Genomic DNA, 22,513 nt, shown 5'->3' with positions numbered 1-22,513 from the left:
CTCGTTTGAAAATGAATTCTCCGAGGATATATTTTTCTTGGTTATTGTGGAAATTCAGGTGGGTTTTGAAGTTTAGTTAGTTTGAAGTGCTGTAAACTGATCTTTTCAAAATGTTGACGTTTATTTTTTACTGCATTGGAAGAAGTACAGCAAGATGTGTGCATCAATAATCAAGCACAAATGATGTAGAGATATTTGGATTCGAATAAATGAATCAGGTCGAAGTACCCATGGATATTGTTATCCCTCTATATCTTTTACTCACTAACATATTTTATTAAAACTGATACTGTTTATTTCCAATTGCTATGTTACTATAATTCATCAGAATTTAAACAATTAAATAAATCAGAAGAAAATTGTCATGTGGAAAACTGAAGGTGTAGAATCTGTGCCGAAAAGCCATTTTTATTATCCAGATAGTAAAACATCACATTCAGAAATAAAACGGGACCATCATAAGGACATGTTTGATTATAGACTTGAATGAATTTGGATGTAATTTAGGACAAAAATATTGAAGCTGAACAATTTTTTTAATGGATAGAAATAATTGTGTTGCTGCCCCAACCAAAACATCATGAAGTGTAATAATACTAAGTTGACAAAGAACAATGTCAATGTAATGTAAAAGCAAGTTACTAAAACTTGATATACGTTCATATTATCATCATAGTTCTCTTGGTTTGCAAGAATATTTTGAATATTTGAACCTTCTGCAATATTACACCTCTTTTGAAGCACTTTGAGATATTTGTCCAAATTAAAGATACTGCGTAATTGCAATTTGCAGTTTTTATGCCAACAAATTCAGGAGAATTCTTTTAAATGTATAATGTTCTAATTTAAGTTCCAAAAAGAATCAAAAATCCATGCGAACCTTCATACTGATTATTGCATCCAGTATGTTGAAGTACCATTCTGTATAGAAGCTTACACTGGTAAACACTTAGTGTTTATTAGTTCTATTAGTGAAACTAATTCCTTATCAGAAAAAAAGCAGGAGATTAAAATATTACCATGATGAATAGGATCTCTCTAAATTAGGTTCATCACAGGTGTTAGGCCTTGGTAAATTAAACCATCTGGAATACTAACACATTCCAGTTAAATGACCCACTGTCTATATCCTGTTTTTATTGCAGTTTAATAAAAAAAATCTTTGTTTTGATAGTCTAATATATTTAAAAGTAAAATTACCAAGCAGAGCGAAACACTTAAAAAAAAGTATAAACAGGGCTGTAAGAGTTGCTTTGTTGAATTGATGGCACTTAGAATGCTTCATCTCCTCTGGCTTTGTACTGAAAACATCAAAGAGTTACTGGGTTCGGGTTGAATTGAAATGCACATCAAAGATGCTGAATGCAGAGTTTTTAGACAATACTCTGTTAGCAAAGGATAGATTTCTTTGTGCTTTAGAGCCAACAATTTCTACTCACCTGGGCCATATCACCTGCTAGCAATTTGTATTCATTATTGCAGAAGGACTAGTGTCACTAGATGTAGCTCATACCTTTACATTGTTAATATGTGTTGTGATATAGTGAAAGTTCTTAATTAAGTACAGAAACTTACTTAAGTCAGGCAATTCCATTGGATCTTCACAGTAAGCATCATAAAAATATGTATTATGATACAGTTAGAATGTCTTTTATAAAGTCACATTTTAGGGGAATCATAGAAACACTATTTTCTCATTTTATAAATGCAGTTTTACAAATGCCTCTGTAATTGAATGAAATGAAATCACCACTGGTTTACTGGCACAAAGTTGTTGCTACATTTTTCATCTTACTAATGATAAGTAAAGCAAATTAGCCAAAACAAAACTATTCTCATTCTTTTCACTGGGCTATTGTCTTAATCAATATAAATGACGAATATTTTGTTCATCCTGCTGTGGAATGTACAAAATTGCCTCTAAAGACAAAAGGGAAATGAGGTCAAACTTGATATTCCAGTAATGAGCAGGCTTTCCAGTACAATAGTTCTTCTATTCATTGTACAGCTGAAGGTGCGGAACATAGGAATAGGCAGAGGCCATTCAGCCCTTTGAGTCTGCTTCGCCATTCAATGAGATCATGGCTGATCTGTGGCTTAACTCCCTATACCTGCCTTTGGCAAATATCACTTAATACCTTTGCTTAACAAAAAATTATCTACCTCAGACTTAAAACCACCAACTAATTTAGCATCAACTGCCATTTATGGAAGATAATTTCAAACCTCTATCACCCTTTGTATGCAGAAGTGCTTTCTAATGTCTCAACTGAATGATTTGGCCCTCATTCTCAGACTGGGTCTCTTTGACTAGAAATAGTTCTACAGTAGTTACTGGACTTCTGTCAAGTGATCAATAGATATTATGCCTTGATTTATTATCAATAAGAACTGTAATAAATTTACATTCACATTTTGTCATGCTGCCTTTACTAATATCATATTGGAACCTTCAAAATGATAGAATCATAAAATCCCTTCAGCATAGAACCAAGTCACTTGGCCCATAGAGTCCACACTGACCCTCTGAAGAACATCTCACCCAGATACAAACCAGATTTCCCATGGCTAATCCACCTAGCCTGCATTTGTCTGGACACTATGGGCAATGTAGCATGGCCAATCCACCTAACACATCTTTGGACTGTGGGAGGAAACCGGAGCACCCAGAGGCAACCCACGCAGACATGGGGAGAACTTGCAAACTCCACACAGACAGTCACCCAAGGGTGGAATCGAACCCAGGTCCCTGGCATTGCGAGGAGCAGTTCTAACCACTGAGCCCTATGAATGTTAAGTAGCAATACTTTGTAGTTCTAAAATACTGATGACTGTATTACATTGTCTTTACTATAAAATAATTTTATTAGAGCTGTAATACTGTTTGACTTGAGAACAGTATAATGAGGAAAATCTGCAATACCTCTAACATAACAGTGGAGTCTATAATTCAAGAATGCTGAGGAAGCACTTTTAATAGTTTACAGCAATTGTGAAGAGATCAATTGCAATTTTTTTGAATAGTAAGAAATATTATTCCATGTGACCTGGTGACCCTTAACCTTGAAGCAGAACCAACAGAAAAGAAGTTAAAATGCAGAAGCCTCTTGGCCAATAACTGAGAAGACAAACAAAGAGGAGATAGGAAAACTAACAATCCGTTCCACATGACAGACAGAGAGAGAAAACAGGCAGATACAGAAAAATGGAACACACTGAACTGTTGTGAGGAAATGGGTCTGTTTTCTGTGTTTGACAGAAAAGGATAAATAAATTCTTAGAGGCACTGTGTTGACTAAAAAAGACTAAAAGTTGGGAAACTGTGTCAATAGTTGAGATGCTAACGAGCATGGTTTCTTTTACCCCAGAAGTGCCAAATTGTGCCATGGTGTTGTTGGTTGGTTGAGAAAGAACTTTGGAAAACTACACCAACAGGTTGTCATGATATGAAGAAGAGAGACATCAGAGAAGTTTGTCGTGTTGTTGATAATCCAACCTGTGAATCTCGAGCTGAAAGCTTCTATCAGATAAAAATCTTTCCTGTTGTGGAACTGTGGAGTTACATAGTGTCAAGTGTGTGGGAAATGATGTGGGTGATGGTGGTTATTTAAGAGGTATCAATGTTGGATTGACTACTTGAAGTGAAATTTACCTTTTTTATATAAAGTATCACTTGCCTATTAATTCACATTTAATTCACATTGGTTCTGAGTCATTTAAAGCAGATGTTACAAGAAATGAACTCTTTTGGATAATTTCTTCATTTGGAGTTCATTCAGTAATTCTGGCTATTTTAGTTTCTCATTTCCCCCATGGCGATTGTAACAAACTAATTACTTGATTTTACACAACCAAAGTTTAACTCCTTTTTGCCAAATTTAGTTTGGTTTGATTGAGTAAAAATTGCAGTCAGTTAATAAGTAAAGTGATGACAAGGCTTAACTAACTTTAATTATTTGCAGCTAAATTTAATATTGTTTACTCTTGTTTAATATTGTTTAATATTGTTTACTCAAATGTACAATTTACAATTAGAGTCATAGAGTCATACAGCTTAGAAACAGACACTTTAACATTGTGATTTTTAAAAATCAGTATCTGCCCTTGAAATAGGACATTCACTCAGTGAACAAATGATTAATAAGCAGATTATCTATTTATGAAAGTAATTAGCCTGCATTTTACCTTGCTGCTAGATTTTTTTAGTTGCATTGTTACAAAATGTGCTGAGCTAGTCATAGCATAATTCATAATTTTGAACCTGTATTTATCTATTTTTGTTGAATTGAAAACTGTCAATTAGGTCTCAGTTTATCTCAATTTTTCCTTTATTAGACAGGAATAAGGATGTATTTTAAGTCAAATTAAGAAAGTAAATGAGTATCTCAGTCTGTAATTTCCTCCAATAGTTCTTTGGCAGACTTCCATACTGTGAGAAGATGATTTACAATTTGGTGATCAATGCCATATTAAAAATTGCCCGTATGGCTGAGGAACTGCACTGTGGCAAGGCAATCACTGCTGAGCATAAAGCTTGGGAGCAGAAGTGGGCCATTCAGCCCATTGAATCTGTTCCACAATTCAATAACATCGTGATTGATCTGATAATCTACAACTCCACTCTCCAGCCTTTTCCCCATTGTCCCTTCATTCCCTTACTGATTAAAATTCGGTCTATCTTGGACTTGAATATGCTGTACATACTCGAGTAAAAGTGAATCTCATGTAAATGTTGACCCCCTATTTGTGGATAAAACATCTATAATTTTCCATATATCTCATGTAAAAGTTGACTCTAATTCTTCACCGATAACAGATCAACATTTGTGAGGCAAGGTATTAACCTGTACATAAAAGTTACGGCTACAATGATCAGTGAGACTGTATGAGAGTCAAATGTCTGATAACTTTTTTTTATCAGAAGTAAAAGCTTAAAATGTTTGAGTGAGAAGTTAAAACAACAGTAGGTGAGAGAAAACTGAGGGAAATGTTCGAATTTGGCGCAAAAGTATAAGACGGATCAGGTCAGAGTCAGGTGAAAGCCTCCCTTTGTGTGCAGCTCAGCTGAGCTCAGTTCCCCATAGCACTCATATTTTGGACTGGAGCATGAATTGCACCCCCTCAAAAGTAGTATCCATGTAATAGTCAACCCCATAAATTTAACCTTAATAAAAGTCTAAAAACATTCAACTTTTACCTGAGTATATATGGTTCTTATCAACCCATCCTCCACAGCCCTCTGCAGTTAGGGATTACAAACATTCACAACCCTCTGACAAAAGAAATTCCTCCTCTGACTGAACTTGGAGACTCCCTCATTCTGAGATGATGCCTTCTGGTCCTAGTCTGTCCTGCAGAGGGAAAGAACCTTTCCACATCTACACTGTCCAATCCTATAAGGATCTTATATGTTTCAATAAGGTCACTTGCCATTCTTCTGTATTCCAGTGGGTATAGGCCCAACCTACTCAATCTCTTCTCATGAGACAGTCCCTTCATATCGAGGATCAGCCTAGTGAACCTTATCTGGACTGTTTCCACTGTCAATGTAAATTCCCTTCAAGACAAAGGATGCAAAACCATTAACATGATTCCAGCTGTGGTCTGACTAGTGCCTTGTATAGCTTTAGCAAAACCTTGCTACTTTTATACTCCATTCCCTTTGAAATAAAGGCTAATATTCTATTTGCCTTCATTATGACTTGGAGGTGCCGGTGTTGGACTGGGGTGGATAATGTTAAAAACTCACACCTGATTTCCTCCCACAGTCCAAAGATGTGCAGGTCCGGTGAATTGGCCATGCTAAACTGCCCATTAGTCAGAGGGAAATGGGTCTGGATGGGTTACTCTTCAGAGGGTCGGTGTGGACTTGTGGGGCCGAAGGGCCTGTTTCCACACTGTAGGGAATCTAACCTAACCAATAAAAAAAGGTTATAACCTGTTAGACTTGAACCTGGTATTGTGTGATTTTTAACTTTGCCTTCATTATGACTTGCTGAACTTGGATGCTAGCTTTTTTGTGGCTTTTTTGTGCATGGATGAGGACTCCCAATTCTTCCGTAACGTACTGCGGTCTGTCTCAATTTAAATAACATTCAGCTTATCTGTTCTATTCCACCAAAGCGCATGACCTCACATTTCTCCTCCTTGTCTTCCATCTGCCAGGTTTTTGAATACTGCTGCTTAGGTAACCTGTTTATCTCTGAGGATCTGTGTCATCCTCAACACGTGCCTTCCCACCTATTTTATTAAAGATCACACAACACCAGCTTATAGTCCAACAGGTTTATTGGGAAGCACTAGCTTTCAGAGCGCTGCTCCTTCATCAGGTAGCTATTCAATACAACATATTGAACAAACCTAGACTGCTGTTAAGTAAAGCGTCTCAGTTGTATGACACTATGATTGCTGCATTATCTGGGTTGACATGACACCAGTTGTTAAAGTTCACTTGAGAATGTAACTTTAAAAAAGGTCTGCGATTTACATATGAAAGATAAATGCATTAAGGATAAAAGGGTAATTAGGGAGACAATAGTGCTCCTCAAAGATCCTGTGTGGAGTCGCAGGAGATGGGGCAGATACTAAACGAGTATTTTGCATCAGTTTTTACTGTGGAAAAGGACATGGAAGATATAGAATGTAGGGAAATAGATGGTGACATCTTGAAAAATGTCCATATTGCAGAGGAGGAAGTGCTGGATGTCTTGAAATGCATAAAGCGGATAAGTCCCCAGGACCTGATCAGGTGTACCCTAGAACTCTGTGGGAAGCGAGGGAAGTGATTGCTGGGCCTCTTGCTGAGATATTTGTATCATCAATAGTCACAGGTGCTGGAAGACTGGAGGTTGGCTAACGTGGTGCCAATGTTTAAGAAAGGTGGTAAGGACAAGCCAGGGAACTATAGACCAGTGAGCCTGACATCAGTGGTGGACAAGTTGTTGGAGGGAATCCTGGGGGACACGATGTACATGTATTTGGATGGGCAAGGAGTGATTAGGGATAGTCAACATGGCTTTATGAATGGGAAATCATGTCTCACAAACTTGATTGAGTTTTTTGAAGAAGTAACAAAGAGGATTGATGAGGGCAGAGCGGTAGATGTGATCTATATGGACTTCAGTAAGGCATTCGACAAGGTTCCCCATGGGTAACTGGTGAGCAAGGTTAGACCTCATGGAATACCTGGTTTAACTAGCCATTTGAATACAGAACTGGCTGGAAGGTAGAAGACAGAGGGTGGTGGTGGAGGGTTGTTTTTCAGACTGGAGGCCTGTGACCAGTGGAGTGCCACAAGGATCGGTGCTGGGACCACTACTTTTCATCATTTATATAAATGATTTGGATGTGAGCTTAAGAGGTATAAGTTATAAGTTTACAGATGACACCAAAATTGGAGGTGTAGTGAACAGCGAAGAAGGTTACCTCAGATTACAACAGGATTTTGATCAGATGGGCCAATGGGTTGAGAAGTGGCAGATGGAGTTTAATTTAGATAAATGTGAGGTGCTGCATTTTGGGAAAGCAAATCTTAGCAGGACTTATACACTTATTGGTAAGGTGCCTAGGGAGTGTTGCTGAACAAAGAGACCTTGGATTGCAGGATTATAGCTCCTTGAAAGTGGAGTCACAGGTAGATAGGATAGTGAAGAAGGCGTTTGGTATACTTTCCTTTGTTGGTCAGAGTATTGAGTACAGGAGTTGGGAGGTCATGTTGCGGCTGTACAGGATATTGGTTAGGCCACTGTTGGAAAACTGCGTGCAGTTCTGGTCTCCTTTCTATGGGAAAGATGTTGTGAAACTTGAAAGGGTTCAGAAAAGATTTACAAGGATGTTGCCAGGGTTGGAGGATTTGAGCTATAGGGAGAGGCTGAATAGGCTGGGGCTGTTTTCCCTGGAGCATCGGAGGCTGAGGGGTGGCCTTATAGTGGTTTATAAAATCATGAGGGGCATGGATAGGATAAATAGACAAAGTCTTATCCCTGGGTTCAGGGAGTCCAGAACTAGAGGGCATAGGTTTAGGGTGAGAGGGGAAAGATATAAAAGAGACCAAAGGGGCAACATTTACACACAGAGGGTGGTACATGTATGGAATGAGCTGCCAGAGGAAGTGGTGGAGGCTAGTACAATTGCAACATTTGAAAGGCATCTGGATGGGTATATGGGCCGGGTGCTGGCAGGTGGGACTAGATTGGGTTGGGATATCTGGTTGGCATGGACGTGTTGGACTGAAGGGTCTGTTTCCGTACTGTACATCTCTATGACTCTATAACTGGAATCAACATGTTCATTCTAAAAGATGAGAGACTTAACAAACAATCCAGGTCTCTTTCAATATATAATTTCAGTTGCATCACACTGTAAACGTTTGCTATAAATTCTGTGTGTTATGATCTTATACTCCACAACCACCTGATGAAGGAGCAGCGCTCCAAAAGCTAGTGCTTCCAAATAAACCTGTGGGACTATAACCTGGTGTCGTGTGATTTTAAACTTTGCCCACCCCAATCCGACAGCAGCACTTCCTCATCACAACTATTTTATGTCATCCACAAACTTGACTATAGTACATTCTGACTTGGAGGTGCTGGTGTTGGACTGGGATGTATGAAGTTAAAAAAATCGCACGACACCAGGTTATAGTCCAACAGGTTTATTTGGAAGCACTAGCTTTCGGAGCACTGCTCCTTCGTAAGGTGGTTGTGGAGGTTGTACATCAGGTGCTGTACATTCTATTCATTAGTCAGTCCTCTCTCCCTGTTAATATACTACCTCCAACACCATGGGCTCTTATCTTATTAAGTAGCCTAATGTGTGATACCTTATCAAATGTATGGACAGAAGGCAAATTCACAGTTGTCATTAAAATAGGTGGAAAGTAAGTTGCAATATACAAATTTACCAATGGATATGCACAGGTTAGGTGAATAGGCAAAAATTTGGCAGAAGGTGGATAAATGTGAGGTTATCTATTTTGCTTGGAAGAATAGAAAGGGAATTTATTATCTAAATGGAAAGAAACTTCAGAGTGATTCAGTGCAGAGGGATCTGGGTGTCCTCATACATAAATCACTGAAAGCTAGTAAGTAGATACAGCAGGTATATAAGGAAGGCAAATGGAATTTTGACATTTACTGCTAAAGGAATAGAGTACAAAATTAGGAAAGTGTTGCTACAACTATATAAAGCATTAATGAGACTGTACATGGAGTATTTCATACAGTTCTCTTGTTAGAGGACGGATGTAGTTGTATTGGAGGCAGTTCAGAGGAAGTTCACTAAATTGATTCCAGTGATGAGGGGTTCGACTTATGAAGAAAGATTGGAACAGTTTAGGCCGATACTCCCTGGAGCTTGGAAGAATGAAAGGAGACCTATTTAAGGTATATAAAATCCTAAAGAGAATTGACAGAACAGAGGTAGAGAGGATGTGGGACAATCTGGAATGAGAGGTCATGGTTTAAGAATAAAGGATAGCAGGTTTAAAATTGTGATGAGGAGAAATTACTTCTCTCAAAGGTGCATCTGTGGGATATGAGCAGGTGCTGGCAGGTGGGACTAGATTGGGTTGGGATATCTGGTCGGCATGGACAGGTTGGACCGAGGAGTCTGTTTCCATACATCTCTATGACTATGACTCTAAGTGCAGTGGGTGCTGGGACTGAGTAATTTTAAGGAAGAAATAGATTTTTAGTAATAGGCTGAAGGGTTATGGAGAAGAGGCAGGAAAGTGGAGTTGAGACTGAGGTAAGATCAGGTATGAAGGTATTGAATGGCTGACCAGGCTTGAGTAGATTGAGTAGATCCTGCTCCTGGATCTAATATTCTGAGAATTCAATATATGACATCCATCGCTTTCCCTTTATCCCCATCAAAGCATTCTAGTAAGTTTCTCAAGCATTATTTCTCTTTTACGAAGCTGTGCTGACACTGCTTGATCATATTATGCAACATTTGTAATACTGTAGAATAAATAAAGATTTGTTCGAAAACCAAGTGACATTTATTTAAATTTTTGGAAATAATCTTTTCAAAATAAGATTTGATTTGATTAGGAATTGTGAAAGCAGAATAGAGAGGAGTAGCTGATATGAGTTTTGTATAGTCTTTCAGGAACAGAGGACTAGGGTCTGTTTGGAGCTGAATTATTGAAAGGAGCAGGGAATGTTGAGAGATCTGTTAATGAAGCACACGCCATCCTCAGCTTTATCCAAAGGGACAAAACACACAAAAGCAAGGAAGTTCCGTCAAAATTGATTTCACAGATGAGGAATTTCAGTCCTGTAGAAATATTGGGGAACGTGAGCTTGTTTCCCGTTGAGAAAAAAAAGGTGAAGAAAGTATTTGTGAGGGTTATTCAGAATTATGAAGGATGGATAAAGAAATAATAGTGACGCGAGGAGAAAGTGTTTTCACACAGTGAGTCTTTCTGATCTGGAATGCACAGCCTGTGAGTGTGATGGAGGCAGGGTCAGATAGACTCGAAACATCAGCTCTTTTCTATCCTTACAGATGCTGGCAGACCTGCTGAGATTTTCCAGCGTTTTCTCTTTTGGTTTCAGATTCCAGCATCCGCAGTAATTTGCTTTTATTAATGGTACCTCTGACAGTGCAGCATTCCCTCAGTACTTCACAGGAACAGAGGCTTTTTATCCTCCAATCTTGGAGAGCGAGTTGAATCCAATGAGAACTTTTAAGCTTTAATTCTGCAATATCTTCAGGATGGAAAATCCTGTAAACTTCATTTCAGTTCATGCTTTGAAGGAATTTTGAAAACCTTTCCATCCACTATACAATTTACAAGTCCAACTGTGACTTGTAGTTTAATTTTATTCATTTATCTAATCAGCTCTGAAATTTCTTTACATTGAGATTGATAACAAGACCTTTTGTGAAATAATTCTATCTGAGATAATTTTTATAAGTGCATCTTCATCATGAATCTTCGACCAAGATCAGTAGCCATAATGGATGAAATGTTTGTTAATGCTTTTAGGAGGGCGTGCCCTCTGTAGTATGTGCGTTAAAGATAAACCATACATTTTTAATGTTATTTTTCAATTGTACATACATATGACTACATGAATTAGGAATAGGAGTAAGCCATTTGGCCCCTTAAACCAGCTTGACCTTTTGATAATATCATGATTCATCAGATTATAGTCAGGAATCAGTCAAGTGAGTCTTGTCAGAATGGCTTCTAATGTTATCAGGAAAATCGCTACTATTTCCCAAAGAGCCTGTCCAACCATTTCCAGATCATGGCTGATCATCTCCTCAGTGCCAGTCTTCCACCCAATCTCCACATTCCCAAATATCATACATTTTCCTAAGAGGCTAAAACTGTACACAGCCTTGCAAATGTCGTCTCAATGAAGCCTTATACAATTGTAGCACATGGTCCCTACCTTTATATTTCATTCCCCTTGCAATAAACAATACTCTAAATGACTTGGATAGCAAATTATGGTTTACGTGACATTTTAAAAACAGTAAAGTTTCAGGAATTTTCTTCTCATTTCTCCAATAAAGAATCTTTATTCTGTGACACCATGCCACTCTTTAATGGTTAACATTATTTGAACAATATCAGAAAATTGAATTGTAAAAATTGTCTAATATCTGGGATACTTTGGTAATGAGTTTAGAAGAATGATTAAATCTGCGTTGTTTACATATAAAAGTGTAAAGTTTAATGGCTGTGATCTGAAATACAGTACAGTGCATCTGCATAGCTGATTAAATTAACTGACATTATCAATGACAGTTCTGGAGCTCAGGGAGGGAATAATGATGGTATTTGATTACGTGAGTGGAAGGTAAAAGATCTAAAGTTGCTGGAGGTGAAATGCTTCTGTTTAATAAGTCCATTTTCAGGCATCCCCTGCTTCCAGCCAGTTTTTGCTGCTTTACCTTCACAAAGCTCCTTTACATGTGTGACTGCAGGGAGGGTTAATCCAGTTTGCAGCTGTCTAACCAAGTGATGAATCACCTTCTCATCATTTGGCTGCTTTCCCTGTTATGGGGAGGAGAAAAGACCTGTAGGAGGAAATGGCACAAAAGATCAACTGAAAGACAATGTGATTCTCTGTTACAGAGTCTCTCCTTGCTGATAAATGGGAAGAATGTTTTTTTTTCAAGCTATTGTTCGGGAATATGGTGAGCCGTAACACTTGAATAACAAGGAGCTGTTTTGTTCTTGACTGGCAGGTGAAAAAAAACTCGACCTGATTCCAATGTTTCAGATCTGCCAGGTTCCAGGTAAGAGCATTGTTGAAATTTTACCGAATGCGTTATGATTAAACATTGTCTGTGCTTGCTCTATGCTACATTCAAAAACGTAAAACTTCTAACAATGATTTCAAGAACATGCATTTCAAATAATAAAGTAAGTTTACACTAATTCCACAATACTTATTATTTATGAATACTATAAAATTTTTACATTTCACTTCTGAATTATTACTCATTTTTGTGTGCTATTGTGCAGAGTAGCGAAATAAATTTCAAATATTTCAAGGTTGAGTTTTAATATAGCATTTGTGACACTAGATCCACAATTGTTAATATCACAGGATTTTTAAAATACTTTTGGAGTTGAAAATTTGTACAGCTGTGATAAATCATTAGATTTTAAAATAATGTGCCCTTTAATGATCAAGTGCAGAGTGAATACTGAGAATCTTGCAGATATTTTGGATCATGTCTTGCTGATACAAATCTTCCAGTTCCACAAATGATAATAAATTAAATAATCAGACAGTGCACTTACCTCAGCGACTAACCTGTTTAATTGATTTGGCTTTGTGTGAGATGTGGACTCAGTCAGAAATCAAATAGATACCAGAAATGTTGTTTAACCTTCTCTGTTTTTTTTGTGGTAACTGAAGTACTCCAAATTACTACAGCAGTCTAAATCATTTACAAACTGTATGGGTGTAAATTTTAATCCTTTTCAATAGGACATGCTTAATATAATCCAAAAAGCAAACAAATCGGAAAGCATAATAACGTTTTAATGTTTTTCATGCTGTGAAGGAAACAAAGAAGCAATTAAGAGTTAAGAGCTGGAGTAAACATATATATCAAGAATGCCTCATTCCCTGTCAGTTCAGTTTGCAATTCTCAAGTTGGGTGGAGCGTTGGATGGCTGATTCAAACTAAACTTGTGTATCATTTTTGGGAGATGTCTTATTTCTCCAAAGAATTTACATCATGTCGATAATGTTAACATGAGACTTTTAAATCACATTCAAATAATTACAAAGGATGGTTTGATTATAACATCAATAAATTGAGAATTTATACTAGTTTAGATTAAATGCAGAGCATCAATGTTGAAGAAAGTTAATTACGACAAAGGCAGTTGATGACATTTCTGTCAAGTTGTGCATGGTCGCAATTTTGATTAAACTGTTTTGAGTATTGTCACTGTTAAAAGCTGGCATTTCTGAAATGCTGATTACTAGATATGGTAGTAATGTTTAAACACTAGTTTTTGTGTTCTGTTTTTTATATTATTTTCTAAGAAAGGATTTTGACATTTTGCTGTTGCAAAGTGTTTTGGTTGTGCAGCATATTATATCTCTGATCACCTACCCAGCAGTTAAAACCATACATCATTTTCAGATTTGTGATTTCTTTTTAAATGTTCCATAAAAGTTAATTTTTTTTTGGTGCATTCTCCATGGCAACATCTGTATTAATCAGAATGCACCTCTAACTAGCAGCACTCTCTTAAAAAAATACAAATACTGTTCTCCTTTACCTTGGTAAACTTCTGAATGTCCTCATGAGTGCAAGCTTCAACAAAATCTAACCTTTCTAACCAATATTTGGGTTGAATTTTTGGGTTGGAGTGGATGACTGCCAAAGATAAATGAGTGCACTTTTCTCAAAACAAGTTCCGAATGATTTAAATCTGCCTGGTGTTTAAGAACAGAAGTAGTAGGAATAGAGATAGGGCAGTTTGTCCCTTCTGAAGCCTGTACAGCCATTCAATTAAGCCATGACTGAGCTGACAGTGGCCTAACGCTGCCTGCTCTTCCCATAGTCCTTGGCCCCTTATAGAGATCAAGCGTGTACTTTTAAAAATATTTTTCATAAAGAAACAAGGATTATTTCTTGTTGGTAGGTCTATGGAAATGCAGGATCTAGCGAGTCCACACGGTCGCCTGAGTGGAAATAGTGAATCTCCCAATAGTCCCAAACTTGACAACTCCTGCATCAATAATAATTCTATGACACCAAATGGCACTGAAGGTAAGCCCTTGGATTTTCTCATTTTATTTGGTGCAGTATTGAAAGAAATTAGGCGACTGTGCTTTTTGTCCCCCGTACACTCTGTTTTGTCTTTCAAGCTCCAGCTCTAACATTTGCTGTTTCCTCCAACATATTTGAAAATATCGTTCTTAATCTTTGAAGTACCTCTTTAGAAGGCTGTTGTAGCCAGGTGAAATACATCCTCCAGATCTTACATAGGTGGGGACATAAATCTTGTGACACACAGCAAGTTTAATCAGGCAGGCAAAAGTGAGGACTGTAGATGCTGGAGATCAGAGTCTGGATTAGAGTGGTCCTGGAAAAGCACAGCAGGTCAGGCAGCTTCTGAGGAACAGGAAAAATCGACGTTTCGGGCAAAAGCCCTTCATCAGCAAGTTTAATCAGACAGACTGATGAAAGGAAGGCTAAAGTGAGAATATTGCTCTGATTATTCATTTGAATTGAATTTATTGTCATGTGTACTGAGGCACAGTGAAAAGCTTTGTCTTGTGAGCAACACCGGCAGATCACAGAGTTAAGTTAATTAAAGGTAAACGGTGGCAAAAACAAAAACACAGGTACAGGCGAATGTTAGGAGTTTGTGAGTCCATTCAGTATTAATAGGAACAAATGCCGACTCATCGAGAAGTGGCAGATAGAGTTTAGTTCAGGTAAATGCGAAATGCTGCATTTTGGGAAAGCAAATCTTAGCAAGACTTATACACTTAATGGTAAGGTCCTAGGGAGTGTTGCTGAACAAAGAGACCTTGGAGTGCAGGTTCATAGCTCCTTGAAAGTGGAGTCGCAGGTAGATAGGATAGTGAAGGAGGTGTTTGGTATGCTTTCTTTTATTGGTCAGAATATTGAGTACAGGAGTTGGGAGGTCATGTTGTGGCTATACAGGACATTGGTTAGGCCACTGTTGGAATATTGTGAGCAATTCTGGCCTCCTTCCTATCAGAAAGATGTTGTGAAATTTGAAAGGGTTCAGAAAAGATTTACAAGGATGTTGCCAGGGTTGGAGGATTTGAACTATAGGGAGAGGCTGAACAGGCTGGGGCTGTTTTCCCTGGAGTGTCGGAGGCTGAGGGGTGGCCTCAGGAGGTTTACAAAATAATGAGGGGCATGGATAGGATAAATAGACAAAGTCTTTTCCCTGGGGTGGGGGAGTCTAGAACTAGAGGGCATAGTTTTAGGGTGAGAGGGGAAAGATATAAAAGAGACATAAGGGGCAACTTTTTCACACAGAGAGTGGTATGGGTATGGAATAAGCTGCCAGAGGATGTGGTGGTGGCTGGTACAATTGCAACATTTAAGGTGCATTTGGATGGGTATATGAACAGGAAGGGTTTGTAGGGATATGGGCCGGGTGCTAGCAGGTGGGACTAGATTGGGTTGGAATATCTGGTCGGCATGGACAGGTTGGACCGAAGGGTCTGTTTCCATGCTGTACATCTCTATGACTATGACTTTATGACTCTGAGCAAACAAAAGGAATTCTTATTATTTTCTGACATTATTCTTACTTTGTTGACTGAACACATCCTGCCAAGAATTATGTTTTGGAATTTTTAAAGTTTGGGTGAGAAAGTATTCAACACATCTAGATGCAGTTATCTAATTTGACATAAATAGTTTTTGTTTGCTGAAAAATGTATTCCATTATATGAGAAATGCCAAGAGCTCAGCAGCTGTAAAGAAACTTAATAATTTGTTACTAGTCTTGGTGGTGGGGAGGTAAATTTAGGAGATGATGGCAAAATTATGATTTAACATGGTAAAAAAAAAATCAATTACTGTCTGATTGACAGGGAAATATCAAATAAAACTCTCAAAGAGAATAAGGAACATTACAGCACACGAACAGGCCCTTCGGCCCGTCAAGTCTGCGCTGATCCAGATCCTCTATCTAAACCTGCCGTGTTTTTTCTAAGGATCGGTATCCCTCTGCTCCCTGCCCATTCAAGTATCTGTCTAGATATATCTTAAATGACTCTATCGTGCCTGCCTCTACCACCTCCACTGGCAACGCATTCCAGGCACCCACCACTCTCTGTGTGAAGAACTTTCCACGTATATCTCCCCTAAATTTTTCCCCTCTCACTTGGAGCTCATGACCCCTAGTAATTGAGTCCCCCACTCTAGGGAAAAAGTTTCTTGCTATCCACCCTGTCTATACCTCTCATGATTTTGTAGGCCTCCATCAGGTCCCCCTCAACCTCTTTCTTTCCAATGAAAATAATCTAATCTACTCAACCTCTCCTCAGAGCTAGCACCAAAATTCTTTTGGTAATGTAGCAACCAGAACTATATGCAGAATTCCAAATGTGGCCGAACCAAAGTCTTATACAATTGTAACATGACCAGCCAACTCTTGTACTCAATACCCCGCCCAATGAAGGAAAGCATGCCATACGCCTTCTTGACCATGGTACTGACCTGCATTACCACCTTCAGGGAACAATGGACCTGAGCACCCAGATCTCTCTGTGCGTCAATTTTCCCCAGGACTTTTCCAGTTACTGTATACTTTGCTCTGGAATTGCATCTTCCAAAATGCATCACTTCGCATTTGTTCAGATTGAACTCCATCTGCTATTCTTTGCCCATCTCTCCAATCTATCTGTATTCTGATGTATTCTCTGACAGTATCCTTCACTATCTGCTACTCCTCTAATCTTAGTGTCATCTGCAAACTTGCTAATGAGGCAATCTACACCTTCCTCCAGATCATTTATGTATATCACAAATAACTGGTCCGAGCACAGATCCCTGTGGGACACCAATGGTCACAGGTCTCCATTTTTAGAAGGTCCCTTCCTCTACGGTTCTCTATCCATCTAGCTAGCTCACCCTAGACCCCATGCAACTTCACCTTCATCAGCCTACCATTGGGAACCTTATCAAATGTCTTACTAAAGTCTATGTATATGACATGTACATCCCTTCCCTCATCAATCAACTTTGTCACCTTTTCAAAGAATTCTACTAGGTTTGTAAGACATGACCTTCCCTGCACAAAACTATGCACTAATAAGGCCATTTTCTTCCAAATGTAGATTCTATCCCTTAGTATCTTCTCCAGTAACTTCCCTACCACTGACATCAGGCTCACAGGTCTGTTATTACTTAGATTATCCCCGCTACTCTTATTAAACAAGGGGACAACATTAGCAATTCTCCAGTCCACTGGGACCTCACCCTTGTTCAAAGATGCTGCAAAGATATCTGTTAAAGCCCCAGCTATTTCCTCTCTCGCTTCCCTCACTTACCTGGGATAGATCCCATCCAGTCCTGTGGACTTGTCCTGCTTAATGCCTTTTAGAATACACAACACTTCCTCCCTCCTTATGCCGACTTGACCTAAAGTAATCAAAGATCTATCCCTAACCTCAACGTGCACCATGTCCCTCTCCTTGGTGAATACCGATGCAAAGTACTTATTAAGAATCTCACCCATTTTCTCTGACTCCACGCATATCTTTCCTCCTTTGTCCTTGAGTGGGCCAACCCTTTCCCTAGTTACCCTCTTGCTCCTTATATATGAACTAAAGGCTTTGGGGTTTCCCTTAACCCTGCCTGCTAAGAATATCGCATAACCTCTTTTAACCCTCTTAATTCCTAGTTTCAGATTGGTCCTACATTCCCGATATTCTTCCAAAACTTCATCTGATTTCAGTCACCTAGACCTTATGTATGCCTCCTTTTTCCTCTTAGCTAGTCTCACAATTTCATCTGTCATCCAAGGTTCCCTAATCTTACCATTTCTATCCCTCATTTTCACAGGAATGTACCTCTCCTGAACTCTAATCAACCTCTCTTTAAAAGCCTCCCACATATCGAATGTGGATTTGCCCTCAAACAGCTGCTCCCAATCTACATTCCCCAGCTCCTGCCAAATTTTGGTTTAGTTGGCCTTCCCCCAATTTAGCATTCTTCCATTAGGATCTCACCTTTGTCCATTAATATCCTAAAACCTATGGAATTGTGATCACTATTCCCAAAGTAATCCCCCACTGAAAGTTCAACCACCTGGCCGGGCTCATTCCCCAACACCAGGTTCAGTGTGGCGCTGCCCCAAGTTGGACTATTTACATACTGCTCTCGAAAATCCTCCTGGATGCTGCTTACAAATTCTGCTCTATCCTGACCTCTAACACTAAGTGAATCCCAGTCAATGTTGGGAAAACTAAAATCCCCTATCACCACCACCCTGTTGCTCCTACATCTTTCCATGATCTGTTTACATATTTGTACCTCTATCTCACAGTCACTGTTGGGAGGCCTGTAGTGCAGCCCCAACACTGTTACCCCACCCTTCCTATTTCTGAGCTCTGCCCATATTGCCTCACTGCTTGAGTCCTCCATAGTGCCCTTCTTCAGTACAGCTGTGATATCCTCTCTGACCAGTAATGCACATCCTCCATGCCTTTTACCCCCCTCTCCATCCTGCCTGAAGTATCGATATCCTGGGATGTTTAGTTGCATGTCCTTCCCTCAACCAAGTCTCAGTCATAACAATAACACCATACTCGCAGATACTAATCCAAGCCCTAAGTTCATCTGCCTGATCGACTACACTTTTTGTATTAAAACAAATGCACCTCAGACCATCAGTTCCTCTGCATTCATCTGCCGCTTTCTGCCTACTCCTTCTCTTACTCACACTGACTTCATTCTCTAGTTCCTTCCAGGCTTTAGTTACTACCTCCTTCCTGTCCACTAACCACCTCATTTGGTTCCCATCCCCCTGCCACATTAGTTTAAACTCTCCCCAAAAGCATTAACAAAAGCACCCCCAAGGACATTGGTTCCAGTTGGGCCCACATGTAGACCTTTCAATTTGCAATAGCTCCACCTCCCCCAGAACCAGTCCCAATGTCCCAAAAATCTGAACCCCTCCATCCTGCACCATCTCTCCAGCCACGCACTCATCTGGCCTATTCTGTCATTCTTACTCTGACTCACTTGTGGCACTGGTAGCAATCCTGAGATTACTACCTCTGCGGTCCTACTTTTTAACTTGGCTCCTAATTCCCTAGGTTCTGCTTGTAGGACCTCATACCGTTTTTTACTTATATCATTAGTGCTCATATGCACCATAACAACTGGCTGTTCACACTCCCCCTTCAGAATGTTCTGCAGCTGATCCAAGACATCGCTGATCCATGCACCTAGGAGGCAACCTACCATTCGGGAGTCTCATTTTCAGCCACAGAACTGCCTATTTACTCTCCTTACAATTGAATCCCCTATGACTATAGCCCTTCCACTCTTTCTCCTGCCCTGCTTCACAGCAGAGCCAGCCACGGTGCCATGAACCTGGCTACTGCTGCCTTCCCCTGGTGAGCCATCTCCCCCAACAGTATCCAAGACGGGATTTCTATTTTGGTGGGAGATGACCACCTGCAATACCTTCCTGCTCTTTCTCGGTCTTTTGATCGCCCATTCACTGTCTCCCTCAGAAATCCTAATCTGCGGTGTGACCAATTCACTAAACGTGCTACCCACGACCCCCTCTGCATCACGTATGCTCCAAAGTGAGTCCATCCACAGCTCCAGAGCTGTCGTGCAGTCTAACAAGAGCTGCAGCTGGACACACTTCCTGCCCAGGAAGGGACATCAGCTGCATCCCTGAGTTCCCATGTCGAGCAAAACAAGGGTCTGAGATCTACTGCCATTTTTCCCAGGGTAAGGGATTCAATGACAAGAGGTCACGCATTCAAGGTGAGAGGAGAAACGTTTAAGGGGGATACACGTGCAAAGTATGTTACACAGAGGGTGGGAGGTGCCTGGAACGCATTGCCAACGGAGGCAATAGAGGCAGGTACGGTAGCTTCATTTAAGATGCGTCTGGACAGATGCATACATAGGTGGGGAGCAGAGGGATACAGATCCTTAGGAATTAAGCGATAGATTTAGACAGCAGATTTGGATCGGCACAGGCTTGGAGGGCCGAAGGGCTTGTTCCTGGGCTGTAAATTTTCTTTGCTCTTTATTCTTTCTTTTAATCTTAAGCTTCACCTAAGTTGAAACTAAAGTTACAAAAAAGAAAGAGAAGTTTTTTTTAACCATCTTACCTTAACTTACTAAAATCCTGACCTTAACAACACAACACAGACATCCTTTTTGGTTGGAGGAGGAGGGCAGTTGGGAGACACTACATAGGTGTGTCTTTGGTTCAGCCGCTGCCCAATTAAATCAGCTTTTTAAGCGGTTTGTTTAGCTTCCCAGCAGCCCCCTGGTCATCATTCTCTCTGCCCTCGCAGCAACTAAAATGGAGGCCACAGACTCCCAAGGGAAGCTTTTTAAATGGTTAGTTTACCTTCCTAACAGTCCCCTAGTCCTCCTTCCATCCGCCCTCGCTGTAATTAAAATGGAGACTCTTAACTAGTTTGTCACAATGTTAAGTCTCGCAGTATAGTTACCTCAAAAACATATTGAAACTTTATTGCTGGAACAGCACAGCAGGTCAGGCAGCATCCAGGGAACAGGAGATTCGACGTTTCGGGCACAGGCCCTTCTTCAGGAAGAAGGGCCTGTGCCCGAAACGTCGAATCTCCTGTTCCCTGGATGCTGCCTGACCTGCTGTGCTGTTCCAGCAATAAAGTTTCAACTTTGATCTCCAGCATCTGCAGCCTCACTTTCTCCTCAAAAACATATTGAACAACTCCTGTATGTACAGCTGAATGTTGCATATTTTAAAGAACTTTGGACTTTACTTTTTAGAAATAAGTAGCTATGGTAAACTGCTTCCCTGCATCTTGCAGCATTCACAATCACATCCGATATTCAAACCTCAAGCATTTTGGCAAACCTCATTTATCATAAAGTCTGTTGTTAAGTAGGTATGATTTAAACCCAATTCACCTAACCTGCACATTTTTGGACTCTGGGAGGAAACTGGAGCACCCGGAGGTAACCCACACAGAGAGAACGTGCAAACTCCACAAAGAGTATTGCCCTAGGGTGGTATCAACCCCAAGACCCTGGAGCTGCGAGACAGCAGAGCTAACTACACTGCCACCATTTGCTGGTGGAGATTTTAACATTTAAGCACAAGGTGTTCCAGTATTTTGAAAAGTTTGTTCCTATTTTCTCACTAAGTCAGAACTCTTTCCCTTGAAGGATTCCAATTAGAATCTGGGTCCGTTCAAGAGTCAGATTCAGTTGTAGTCAGTGTGACAGAGACACCAAGAAGGAGACTGCATGTTTGTTGGAGGCAGCCGGTGTAGAGGGTACCTACCAAAGGACTGCTGATCGCTCAGCCAGTTAGAAACAGGGAGTAGAATTTCCAGGTAGACCAAGCGCTGATATTTCACAGTCTCCAGTCTTCATGGCTCTGGGGAGCTCCAGATGAACTGAGAAAGGCAGGAGGTCACTGCCTGTATGGAATAAATGGGGACTTACTGGAAACCCAGGGCCATCTATATGTCAGTGCAGCTGAGTGTGAGGTAGAAGGAAATCTACAAGCAGCTGCTCACTTGGTGTCACTGAGAATGGTTAGAGTCTGGGAGAATGGGGCACTGCCAGTTGAGGACAGACTGTTAAAGAACCTTTATTGGTCAGAGTATTGAGTACAGGAGTTGGAAGGACATGTTGCAGCTGTTCAGGACATTGGTTAGGCCACTGTTGGATTATTGCGTGCAATTCTGGTCTCCTTCCTATCGGAAAGATGTTGTGAAACTTGAAAGGGTTCAGAAAAGATTTACAAGGATATTGCCAAGATTGGTGGAACTGAGCTATGGGGAGAGATTGAATGGGCTGGGGCTGTTTTTCCTGGAGTGTCGGAGGCGGAGGGGTGACCTTATAGAGGTTTATAAAATCATGAGGGGCATGGATAGGATAAATAGACAAAGTCTTTTCACTGGGTTCAGGGAGTCCAGAACTAGAGGGCATAGGTTTAGGGTGAGAGGGGAAAGATATAAAAGAGACCAAAGGGGCAACATTTACACACAGAGGGTGGTACGTGTATGGAATGAGCTGCCAGAAGAAGTGGTGGAGGCTAGTACAATTGCAACATTTGAAGGGCATCTGGATGGGCAATGCAGGATTACAGGGCTGGGGTGGGGAAGATGTGTTTGGGTGGGATGCTCTTCGGAGCGTCAGTGTGGACTTGATGGGCCGAATGGGCTGCTTCCATACTGTAGGGATTCCATGATTCTACTCCAAATGTGACCCGACCAATGTCTTGTATGGCTGTAACATGATGCCCCCATTCCTGTACTCAATTTTTTGACCGTTGAAGGCA

General features: G+C 40.2%; 1 protein-coding gene across 9 annotated transcripts in view; it reads left to right on the top strand.

Moving 5' to 3' along the window:
• eya1 (EYA transcriptional coactivator and phosphatase 1) overlaps positions 1–22,513 on the top strand; it is a 215,219-nt gene that overhangs the window by 4,913 nt on the left and 187,793 nt on the right. For 7 of the 9 annotated variants that reach the window (XR_015756901.1, XM_043689214.2, XM_087985962.1 and 4 more), the window contains exons 2-3: positions 12,211–12,261; positions 14,135–14,262. The exons of 1 other annotated variant lie outside the window; for it this stretch is intronic. Coding sequence is in view for 7 of the 8 variants with exons in the window: in XM_043689214.2 (XP_043545149.1) it covers positions 14,139–14,262 (124 nt within the window). In the remaining variant the exon portion in view is untranslated. The remainder of the gene's footprint in view (positions 1–12,210; positions 12,262–14,134; positions 14,263–22,513) is intronic. One more of the 9 variants, XM_043689216.2, reaches the window with a different exon arrangement.

This window comes from Chiloscyllium plagiosum, unplaced genomic scaffold, assembly GCF_037043375.1.
Source record: "Chiloscyllium plagiosum isolate Xiang-an unplaced genomic scaffold, Cpla_swu_hap1 HiC_scaffold_4, whole genome shotgun sequence".
NCBI classification, from domain to species: Eukaryota; Metazoa; Chordata; class Chondrichthyes; order Orectolobiformes; family Hemiscylliidae; genus Chiloscyllium; species Chiloscyllium plagiosum.
This window is presented reverse-complemented; position numbering and strand designations above follow the sequence as displayed.